This window comes from Falco cherrug, chromosome 12 (genome assembly GCF_023634085.1).
Source record: "Falco cherrug isolate bFalChe1 chromosome 12, bFalChe1.pri, whole genome shotgun sequence".
Classification (NCBI taxonomy): Eukaryota; Metazoa; Chordata; class Aves; order Falconiformes; family Falconidae; genus Falco; species Falco cherrug.
Window position 1 is genome coordinate 24850230 of NC_073708.1, and position 12058 is coordinate 24862287.

Genomic DNA, 12058 nt, shown 5'->3' on the forward strand with positions numbered 1-12058 from the left:
AGGATTGCGAAATGGCAGGCAGCAATAAACTCGCAGCCTACCTGCTTAGCCTGTGGATCTGCTTCCAATAGCCATGTTTTAAGCGATGTCTCTGTGTCTCGTTTCTGACAGAGTGGAAATAAAGTGTCCATTTCCACGACGCCGTTTGAGAACACATCCATCAAAGTTGGTCCAGCTCGAAAAGCCAGCTACAAATCCAAGATGGCTCGGAGGAACAAGAAGAGTAAAACTAAGGATGGTCAGGAAAGGTTTGTTTTGATGTTTCTCTGTGAAAATTAAATAGTAACCAAGATAATGTAAGAGAGATCTTGTCAAATTAATTTGTAGGTAATGTATATCAGCAGGTATGTCCTTTAGTTCTTTTTTTTTTGTTTTCTTTTTCTCTTTAACTGTGCCATATAATTGACTGAAATATTCCGATAAAGGTAAAGAAATCATTTTGGCCTGTAAACAACTTTTGAATGCTTTTCCACAGTAAGAAGAAGAGTTCTTTGTTGAGGAAGATCACTAAACAAGCATCACTTCTTCACACCAGCCGGAGTTTGTCTTCACTAAACCGCTCGCTGTCTTCTGGAGAAAGCGTGCCTGGCTCTCCAACTCACAACCTGTCTCCTCGGTCACCAACACAGAGTTACAGATCCACTCCCGAGTCTGTACACTCAGGTAAAAAAAGAAACAAAACAAAACAAAACCCACCAAAAATCCACACAAACTGAAAAAAAACCCGGAGATTTTTGCTCATTGATTAATTTTTGAGTTAAATTCACAGCAGCAGGTAGTAGGTCTGTTTGTAAAGTGACAACTGTGATGTTGATTACCTTAAGGATGGGTGTATTCTCATTCATTGATTTATTTTAAAATGAAAATCCATACATCTTTTCACATTGATGCAAATGAGTATTGTAAGTTGCAATGTTTTTGTAGCAGTTTGACACATTTTCTATATTTGTTTTGATTCCTTTTCTCTGAACTGTGTGGCGAAGTCATATTTGAAAATTGTACCAGTTGATGGGATAAAGAGATTTGCATCTTGAGAATAGCAATGAAACACATGGTTTATCTGCTTGGATTTTTTTTTTTTTCCAGAAAAAAAAATTCTGATAGCAGAGTGTTTCTTCCTATATTCTGGTGTTGTGTGAAAATGATGTGCATTTTCCATCAGAAGCCATGCAGTATTACCTTATAATATTATTGCAGTGCTTTGTGGTAACATGGTATTTTATCATGACTTTGCATGTCTTATTTTTAATAATTTGTTTTAATGGCCAAATAGATATTAATCTTCTTTGGGGGTTGTTTGTTTTTTTCCCCTCTTTTAAGTTGGTGGCAATTCTTCCCAGAGCAGCTCTCCTAGTTCCAGTGTTCCCAATTCTCCGGCCAGCTCTGGACACATCCGACCCAGCTCTCTGCATGGACTAGCACCAAAGCTTCAAAGGCAGTACAGATCTCCAAGGCGTAAATCTGCGGGAAACATTCCTCTGTCACCACTAGCTCACACTCCGTCACCCACCCCACAGTCCACATCACCTCAGCGCTCCCCATCTCCTTTACCTGGACACTCAGTTGGCAGCTCCAGTATTATTCAATCTTTTCCAGTAAAACTACACTCCTCTCCACCACTGGTGAGACAAATTTCTCGCCCCAAAAGCGCTGAGCCCCCGAGGTCTCCTTTGCTGAAGAGAGTGCAGTCAGCCGAGAAACTGGCTGCCTCGTTGTCCTCTTCCGAGAAAAAGCTGGCTTCCTCACGTAAGCATAGCTTGGATATCTCTCACTCTGAATTTAAGAAGGAGATGCTACAGAGGGATCCCAGTCTCCAGAGCTTACAAGAATCCGTGAATGAAACAACAAGTGGCAAACTGGGGCTAGCAGAAAAAGGGATGTTACAGAAGCCGGGTTCACGGAAGCTGGGTGCTATTCGACAGGACAGGGTGGAGAGGAGGGAGTCTCTGCAAAAGCAAGAGGCCATCAGAGAAGTAGATTCTTCTGAAGATGAAACAGATGATGGTTCAGAAGATAGTCAGGATGGGAGAAGACTGGACAAGCCCCCTGACAGTGGAGACCAAGGCTCAGATTCTTTTAATGAGGATACAAAGTTTTCATCTAAATTGGAAAGCAAGGACAGTATTGAAGATGATGCCTTTCTACCTGAAGATCCAAAAGGTACAGAGGATTTGCAGAAGGGAAATAATCAACAAGCCAAGCCTGTTTCGGAGGCACGGCAAATTGGTGTGCACCCTCCCCCATTAGAGGTCCTCCCAAGAACCTCTCCAGAAAAATTAGCTGATTCAGAAAAGCCATTCCTAAGCTCAGAAACAAGTGCAAAAGAACATAAATTGCCAGAAAACAAAACTTTTGAGTGTTTTGGTCCAAAAGACAAGTCTTCTGAAGCAATCAAAGATCTCGGGAGAACTGCAAGTACTCAAAAACCGGTAGATCACACAGAACATATACAGTGCCCATCTATCAAACTCCTGGAACTTGAAGAAGGTGACTCTTCGGGGGCCTCGTGTGGTAAGCTTGACCTGAAAAATGCTCTGCTAACAGAAAGCAGTCAGAAAAAACAGGATTCCAAACCTCTGCTGGCACTTTCTTCGTGGTGCACGGCAAGTGTGAGCACTCCTCTCTCGGTAAGCCCCGTGGATCTCGGCAAGAAGGATCACAAGGAGATGCTTCAGCCTGCAGAACAGCACAGCACCTTATTTCTGTCCCCGGGAAGCGCAAGCAAAATGTCCCAAAAAAGTCCTAGTCCTGAAAAGCAGCCCAGCTCGTCCCAGGCAGAGAGTGCTTCAGCCACCAGCAAGGTGAGCCCAGCAGGTCCTGTATCCTCCACGCTCCTCGTCCCCAGTGCGATTGAAAGAGCTCTCTCCGTGTCCCAGTTAGTGCCACTAGCTCAGAGTGTGTTAGGCCCTTTGAAGCTCAGTATGTCTGGTTCTGGAGAGGTGGAAAAGAGAAAGGATTTCTCCCATTTGGGTACCTCCTGTAAAGAAGAGAGAGATTCGAAACAAAAAAGGCAGGAACCTTCACAGGTAGGAGTGTGTCAAGAGAAAGCCAAACTATCTAGCACAGACGGTCTGACCACAAGAAGCGGGTCCTGCGCGGAGTCGTCAAACTCAGCAAAGCCCTGGGAGGCAACGTGTCCCGTGGTGGCAAAAACGGAGGCAACTTTTTGCAGCGCGAAAGCGTCAGAAGTGCTGGGAGGTAGCTGCCAAATCACTCCATCCAAAGAGCTGTCTCATGCTCTTGGACAAGCAGCTCTGAGAGCCTCTCCCCTGCCAGATGGCAGCACAAGGCCCTGTAAAGAAGGGACTCTCTCGCAAGCAAAAAGCAAAGAGGTTGGAAATCAGTTAAAAATACAAGACTTTCCCCTGTCACATGATGGTGCTGTAAAGAAAACATAGCAGCATCCCTGGTACACGTGGACTGGAGCATTCTACGTTCAAAATAGAGACTGCATGTTTGAATTTTGTAATATACACTAATATAAAATAGAACTTGTGTACATCTATTTTTGGGAGGGTTTTTTTCATACTGTTTTTTGTGTTTTTTCATCCTTGCTATTCTATTTTTGTACACAGTAATGCTTGCCGTTTGAGGTCTCTTTAGAACAGGGTATCTTTAAAGCAGGGCTTAAGAAACTGTTGATATTTTTTTTTTCCCTTCCAGACCTCTTATGTTGCCTGAGTTTAGGGCCTGTTTTGCTCTTCCCTCTAATCCTGCATTTGTTTGAGATCCCAAAAATCCTGAGGACAAAAAAGGCAGCTTACTTTTAAATTTCTGCTTTTCAACCTTCTTTCTGAAATGCCATTGAAACTCACGGATTTCAAGGGTTTTTTTCTTTGACGTTACCATCTGATGTCCTTTGGCAAGGAGAAGAAACTACTCGCTTGTCCTGTCCAAGTTATTCTGGAACTACAAACCCTCTTTGGTGCAAGTAAGACCTCTTTGTCACCATGTGCATTCACAGTCCTGCACGTGTCCGTAGAGGATACAGAGGCAAGGGGCTTGGCTGGAAGGCTTGCACAGAGAGATCCCCGTCTTCTCTTTAATCTGAGTAAAAGTTTTTTTCAATGGAATTATCAGAAAGAGAACTCTCCAATCCGTAAGCTGTTCTTTGGGGGATTGTTTTTACTTATCCTTTATGGGACACATGGCAACTTTTCCCTCTGTTTTTTAAAACTTTTAGTGATGTTTTATCTTCTTTTCTCTGGCTTCAGTTCATAACTTGCCCTGCCTCAGAATAACTGACCCCGGGAAAGGGGTGCCTTGTAGGGTGGTTTTAAAGTAGAGAAATTTGTAGTCGCGTGTTCTCCGGTATGTCTCGGGCAATGCTATCTCAATGATAAATGACCTTTGGAGACTTTTCCTTCTCTTGGTGAGTCTAAATAGGTAGGGATTTTAAGGTGTTCCTTAACATTTCTGAATTGGGGCTTGGGAAACTTGCTGAGTTTTCTGAATCTGCCCGTTTTAAAAACAAAAAATCCTATGAAGAGTTCAGACTCCTCGAGTTCTGTGGACAAGCTGCAAGCAGACTTCAAAACACATGTGATATTTTAAGATTTCAGCTTTGATAGCTAGATCATTTCCACTGCTGAGCTCACTTTCCATTAAAAAATTACTCTTTGCTCTTAGGTTTAGACATTGCTTTGCTTTAAGTGTGACCGACTCTGGATAACAGTGCTCTTTGCTGAGGATTAGATCAATAATAATACACCAATAAATGTGTCAAGTGGTGATACCTATAGCACTGTAAGGCGTTTCTTCATCCAATTAAAGGTTCCTCTCAATGAACACTCCCGTCATTTGTCCCAGATTGTGCTCAGCTTTTATTCTGGTCTTGTCTGAGTGTATCTCCCTGCGGATCACCCGCAGGTCTAGTACCCTGCTCACTGGCTTACTCTGTTAGAAGCAGAATGACTGTGCAACAGTATTTCAAGCTAAACCCTGCCTCTGCTGGTCCGATTTCATTACGCCGTCGCCTTCTTCATTGTCTTGGCTTTTTCTGAACTTGAAGTTCTGATTTCCTTCCCTAAATGCAAATATCTTTTATATAGGAATGTATTTTCTCCATCTCTTTCAACTTGATTTCAGCTCAATCCACAAGTCACAAAAATTCTGGAATCTCACCCTGCTTCTTTCTGTATAACTGTTGTTCCTCCCCCCACCCCCCCATTATATACTTGATTTTGGCTGCTTGGATTTCATTTCTGGACCAAGTTTTGGTTTGGTTTGAGCTTTTTTTAACATGTTTAAATGAGTGTTTACTCCGTGTGTCTGTGTGAACATGTACGGTGTTGTTAATACATTAACCAAAGCCTCACTGCTCCCAGATAACACGTTAATAAATCTTGCTGTGACGGTATTGAGAGCAGAGCCTGCTGTGCTGTCTCTTTGCTCTTTTTCGTGGAATTCATAGGCTACTCGTATACACTTGGTTTGCAATTATAAACCGCAGTATTTCCACTGCCTTCTTAGAGACCTGGCTATCTCCAGCCTCTCAAAGCACTCGTGTTGATGAGCATCATTCAGTGCTGATTTGGAGCAATAGCAAGTAAGGAACAGACGTGACAGGTTCTGGTACTTATCTGATACACTTCTCCCTGATGGGTTGATCCGCTAAAAACTGGCGGAGAGAGAAACAAGGTCCGATTTGCAGTACAGTGTATGATTAAATGGGCAGGAATAGCGAAAAATTGATTCAGCATCCTGAGTGTGGTAATTACAAAGACAAGCTTTAAGCTTATCTCCTGAGAGCACCTAACCTTGGCAAGATGGAAGTCTCTGTGTAAATTAAGTAGTGAGCCCAGAGTTGCATGAGGACGTGGTCTGACCTGGCTGGTCCCTGTTTTTTTTCTCCCTCTGTGAATGTGCTCCTGGGGTATCCACAGGGCTCCGTGTTTAAAAAACGTAAGGGGAAAACCAACGGCTGCTCTTAGGGGAGAGGGTTGGGAAGCCTGGCTCATCCCACAGGGGCTGGGACCTGGGATGGGACCCTCTGAGGATAACAGCTGTATTAGCTGCTGACTCCCTCCCTTTGCAGCTGGTGGTTCCAGGGCTGAATCACAGTGTTATCCTTTCTTACGCATAACAAGAGGAGTGAAAAACCATGCTAATGTCACAGCTTTTGATGCTTTTGCCTGAGCTGGGCAGAGAAGAGGTGAGGTATGTGTTTTGTCGCCTCTTTTGTAGCTACAGTGCAGAAAGCAATCAGTGCAATTTGAAAAACCCTGTTTTTTTGGAAGCGTTACCAGGAAAGCATCCTAGTGAAGCCCTGTAGCCCCTGCTCCTCGTCAGTCCTGCAGTTTCCGTCTGTGCGCCAGGTGCCCCATCATCCCGGTTCCACCTCTGTCAAATTTATATGATGCACCTTAGCAAAAAGTTTGGGCAAAAGGACTTTTTCTATAAGATTTTGATAAACTAAGTAGATACACCAAGACTTATTCCTTGCTCTGCTAAGAATTGCTGAAATACCTTCTCAAATAAGCTTGCAAAATGTGTTGGGGAGGAACGAGATGCTGGAAAAAACTGTGTGTGAAGAGTTGAGTGTGTGCCCCAGCGCAGGATCAGGCCTGTGGTACCCAAGTGAACCGTTCAGCAAGCTGAGAACTTGGCCTCCGTAGGTAACCCAGAGGCAGCCAGGCAGGAGGTCGAAGTTGCGTGCCTGTGGTGTGTGTTTGGTGAATGAGCCGTGCGTGTAACCATCCGAGTACACCGCTTCCCTGCTTCCTTTCCCTGTTTCCTTCTGTCAGCTGGATGTGTCTCCTGCTCCCCATCCGTGTTGGGATGACGGCATCAAAGCTGGTTCCAGACTCTGCACCTCCTCTCTGCTCCTGCATCCAGCCGCCGCATCCTTGCCTTGTGCCTCATTTCAGTGTTATTTTTCCCTTTGTCTCTTACTGTTGCAAACTAAGAGAAATGGATATTTATTGTAAATATTAGACTTTAGCATTGTAACGGCCACTCCTGGGTCCGAATGTCAGAGGCCTTTGGCTGCTAATATACTAAAGAGCGCTTGCTGGGGGGAGGGGGAGGGGTGACCAGTGGTTTTGGTTGCCACACTTGCATTAAGGTGTGATTTGGAGTATTTTAATTATTTTTTTTTTCTTCTTCTTCTGAAGAGGGGAGGATAAAGTCTATCTCTGGTTTTCTCTTACTGGATGTGAAGGATAATTCTGTACTTCTAGTAGAAGATTTGACAGAAGTGTGTGTTTACGTTGTGTTCGATTACCTTATCCAGGTGGCTGTGAGAGCTCCGCCAAGCTGTGTCACTCAGCACTTAGCTAGATAAGAGAAAGTGTGGAATTTCTGTGTTTTTAGAAACTTGAACAATTGCCACATAATAGCGGTGCAATAATTTTTATTCATGTTGTACCTGCATGTCGATGTTCAAATCCTCCTCCAAAATAAATAACTTTTTGGTTTTTGGTTTTTTTTTTTGTTTTTACATAAATTCAAACTTGTGTGTGTCTCTTCTTCGGTCTCTCCTTGTCCCGCATTGCTGGGGGTGGCTGTGCCTTCGACCCACCAGCTCAACTGGCTGCTTGATGGAGCAGAAAGTCGCCTGCAGTGTGTGTATCAGAGGGGATCTGCCAAGCTCTTTGGGGTTTTCTTCTCTGCAGGCCAGCTGTATCGGATAAGCCAAAGCTTTCCACCCTAAAACTCAAGCCCAGAATTTACCATCCACCACCAAGAGTCCCATAAGTGTGACCCTAGTGCAGGGTCCTAACGGTCAGCCCTTGCTAAAGGGGCAAAAACACCTAAGTCATGACAGTTAGCTCAGCAAGGCAAGGAAGGGATGCGACTGACTGTGACTGACCACAGCAGCCGATGGCTGTATGACTGCGTGCGCAGTAACGTCTGAAGGGTGGCGGCTGGCAGCGGCACAGGTGTGGCATGGGCTTGGATTAGCCAAATGGCTTGAGGCAGCAGGAGCCACGTAGCCCCCTTGTGCACACAGTTATTTAGGCTGTCTTGATAATACACCACCCAAAACCTTTCCAGAAACAGCCCTTTGCTTTTAAAATGTGCAGGTCTGCACTCTCCGCATGGAAAAGCCTTCAAAGGCTTATTCCTGTCTTTGGAAATAAAAGAGCTGGGGAGATGCTGGTGTCTGGGGGGAATTGGACTCCGTATCCTTCGCTGCTGCCAAAGATGCTCAAAATATCCCGTGTCTGTGCTCCAGAGAAGCTGCTGAGCAGAAATTGGGGGTGAAGCACAGCTCCGTCCACGGGAGATTTGCAGTGCCTCCGCCGGCGGCCTCTCACCGCGCCGCTGGTCGTCATTGCTGACGTGGGTTCATAGCAGTGACACGGCTGCCCACGCGGGAGGGAGCGCGGTGTGCAGCAGCAGGATGCCATTACACTGCAGCGCTGAACAAAATGGCCAAAGGCACAGCAGGGCTGGCAGCTCCGGCGGCTGCTGCTGGCCCTGTGTGGGGAGCTGGTGCGGAGCGAGGGCTGGCTGTGCCCCCGAGTCCGGAGCATCACGCTCCATCAACACGGGGGGGCTGGGGCTGGGGCAGGAGCGTCACTTTAGTCCTGCTCCTTGGGGACCAGCAGCGATGTGGCAACAAGGGCTTTTCAAATTACATCTTCGTGGGAACATCCAGTTATTCTCCTTTTTGAAGACTTATTCACTAGAGTTTAATCAGGGTTGAGTTTAAAGTCTGCAGCCGTCCTGTAGAGGTTCCCCCAGTCAGAAATAAATTGCTCTTAGTCCACAGCAGCTTATTCTCCCAGAGAACCACACCACAAATAGGGGCCATTTTCCTCCTGAACGATGGCATGTGTGTGGGCTCAGCACACCAGTGCCTGCTCACTGATGCTGGCACCGAGATCTGGCTCCTTCCCCCAGGGTCAGAGGGTCCAAGCCGGGGGGTGTTGCCCAGCTGCCCCCCAAGAAGTGGCACAACAAGAACCAGGAGCAGAAAGTGGTTTGGTGGCTTGTGCAGGGGATTGGCACCTCCGCTGAGCCTGCCCAGCTCCGCTGAGCCCCTGCCAAAACCCTGCCGGGCTGGGGGGAGCTTGGGGGGGACAGCGGTGGGAGCATGGGGCCGGCTTGTGGCAGCACCCCCAGCAGCTGGTGGCTCACGGGCCCTTCCACACAGCAGGAGCAGGTCCAGGTCAGCCGTGCCTGCAGGCACTTTTGCCTGGAGTTTGCCCCAGGGGTGTCACATGTGTCACCCTGGACTTGTCCCCGCTTGGACACATTCAGCTCACCAGAGTTGAAACCCACCTAAAACCCATTAAAACCCATTGCCTCTCTGGAGCAGGGACGTGGTGCTAATTGCTAGGGGTACTTACCATGGCTGATTGCCCCTCCATCCCTCCTGCTGCCAGTCCTTGGGGACATGAGGGTCCCTGGCTGCAGGTTGGCCCATCTGGGGCTTTCCAGCTGGGAAAACCTGGTTGCAAGAGGCAAAGCAAGATGCTTCAGTGCGGCAGAGGGATGCTGTGAGCCCCAGGGGTGACGTCCAGCCAGGCACAGCAAGGAACGGGATTCAAAGGAGACCTGGGGCATCTCATGTGCTGGCACCCCAAATGTCACCACCTGCACCCAGCATGAAGCCAGGGACACGCACTGAGTGCGGAGGGCTGAGATTTAGGGTGATGTGCAGCTGTCTGTGGTCCCACAGGGTTTAACCCTTCATGTCTGGCTCTGCCCTGTGCAGCCTCCTTCCCCCCCCCCCCCCCCCCCCCCCCCCCCCCCGACCATGGAAGCCCTCAGGGCTGGCCCAGAGCCACCCCCACCCCCCCTCTTCCCACCTCCATCACGTGCCAGTGGGCTTTGTATTTTAAACGCTGATTAGGGCTGACCTCATATTTCAAAGCTTACTTCATAGTCACTAATGAGGGATTAGGAATGTTAAGCTAATTAACAATCAGTAAACGAGGGCTCAGTCAGCCTTCTCAACCTGACATGCTGTCAATGAATGAGTTATTTGATGATTATCGTAAACCTGCTCAAACAGGCTGGCTAATTCTGATGGGCAGCAGGGAACCCGGGGCAAGCTGCAGCCAAGGCGCGGGAGCCCAGGGCTCTGCACAGCCCCGGCCACCCTCCTCAGGCTCAAGGGTGCAGGCACCTGCTCCTGGAGTCAAGGGATTTAAATAAATAAACAAATTGAGGGGGTTTTCCCCAGCTGAAATGTATTGAGCCATAGTCCAACCTGCCCAGCTTCACTGCTCTGGGAGAGGCTTTACCTGATGGGCCACCTAAGGAGGAAGTTGGCCACCCCAGACCCTGCTCAGCTCCGTGGTGCGACCAGGAATTCCACAGCAGCACCAGGGTTTGGACCTGGTGACGAGCCCTGGAGACCTAGTAGTCCTTGAGCTCGGCTCATGGCAGGGCTTGCAGCTGCGTTTTGGGGTGCTGCCCCACAACGGACACCCCCCAACACCCCCCAGCTTCACCCAGGGGGGAACTGGGCTGGGAGGACTGTCTGCATCAGCCGGCACAGCAGCCCTCAGAGGGGAAGGGCAGCGCTCAGTGCTCACTCACCATCACCTCCTTAACCCGGGTTAATGCTGGGTCCTGCCCGGTGCTTACAGCTGGGCCTGAGCAGCACACACAGCTGGGGAGAGCCTGCTGCATTTTCTGCTCTCACAGGGGAAATAGGAATAAACACAGCAAAGCCAGGAGTCCGGAGGGGACCAGGGGAAATCCTGCCTTGGCTCAGTGAGACCTGCTGCAGGCAGCAGCAGCCCTGCCCCAAAAACACCCTCCTGTAAAACCTCCTGGCTGCTGGGAAGCCTCCTCCCAGGCCAGTCGCAGCAGCTTGGCTTTCAGCTGGATTTCAACTCCCCGGGTTGTTAATTATCCTGTTATTTTGATTTACTCCCCTTCCCCGCCCTCGGCTCCAGCAAGGAAGCGTGGCAGCCAGGGGACGGAGGGTAAGCTTAGCAGCAATCTGATCAAAAAGTCACACTGGAAAGGGAGAAAAACCCCCAAACTATCAAATCCCAGGGTGCTTGCAAAAGGGGAAACCAATGGGACTGACTGGCTGTTCTGGCCCAGGAGGGCAGAAGGGTTGGGGGGCTGTTGGGCTCTGTCCCAGCTGCTGTTTCTTGACTCTTTTCAATGTATTTAAAACCCAGGGAAGTCCAGCTCCACGCCTGATGACCGCCCACAGGGACAGGGTGCTCAGCTGTGTGCCAGGGACATGCTCCGGCTGTGCTGAGGGACAGCGGGGGAATGAGGGAAGGGATGGGGACTGGTGGCATTGCTGCCAGGCCAGTGCCACTGCGGAGGGACTGGTCTCCGAGGACAGGGGGGCTGCCTCTGTCCTGGACACAGCAGCGCTTTGTGTGGGATGATGCCAAAAGGGACCGTTTTGAACCCTGGATATGGGGGTCAGGGTGGTGGCAAAGGCTTGTGGATGGATCCAGGGCAAGGACTGGGCAGGGATGCTCCTGTTGCTCCCTGAAACCCATTTGCCTGCCTTTCTAGGGGGGAAATAAAAGCTTCCTCCTTTGGAGCCAGTGGGGACAGGTTTCCTTCCCACGGGGGCTCAGCACCAGCCAGGACATGGGGCTGTGCTCCCCCCCTCGCCCTTGACAGGGAGCACCAGCTGGGGATGGATCCATCCTGCCCCATGGCCGTGCCCTTCCCCACGTGCCACCCCAGCTTGGCAGCCTGGGAGCTAAAAATAAGTGAAATGCAGGGGATAATCGAGTGCCTAAATATATCCCTTCTTTAATTAGCACCAGGCGACTGCCTCGCAGTCACGTCCGTCTGCCCAGTAATCCCACTAAACTGTGCCTGCATCAGAGGGCTCCCCTGAACAGCCTCCCCCGAGCCTTGGCCACTGGAGCATCCTCGCTGCTGCCTGGCTTATTCACACCGGCCCCAGCGTGATGGGGGGCTGCTGGGGATGGCCTGGCATGGGAGGGCAGCATGAGAGGCGGGTTAAATTGGTGCAAAACGGGTCAGCTGTGAGACGGGGAGATCGGTCCTCCTGGTCTCGAGCTGTGCAGGATTGGGAGCGAGGTGCTTGTGCGCTGGGGACGGTGATGTCCCACGACAGGAGCGCCTACAAGCTGCTACATCTTCCCCTGTGCAA

At 49.2% G+C, this 12058-nt stretch overlaps 1 protein-coding gene across 14 annotated transcripts in view; it reads left to right on the forward strand.

Moving 5' to 3' along the window:
- Positions 1–7423, forward strand: part of MAST2 (microtubule associated serine/threonine kinase 2) — a 194347-nt gene extending 186924 nt beyond the window's left edge. For all 14 annotated transcript variants that reach the window (XM_055724648.1, XM_055724655.1, XM_055724649.1 and 11 more), the window contains 3 exons: positions 112–248; positions 476–663; positions 1321–7423. In XM_055724648.1, the coding sequence (XP_055580623.1) occupies positions 112–248; positions 476–663; positions 1321–3398 (2403 nt within the window). In that variant the 3' untranslated portion in view covers positions 3399–7423. The remainder of the gene's footprint in view (positions 1–111; positions 249–475; positions 664–1320) is intronic.
- The last annotated feature ends 4635 nt before the right edge of the window (positions 7424–12058 follow it).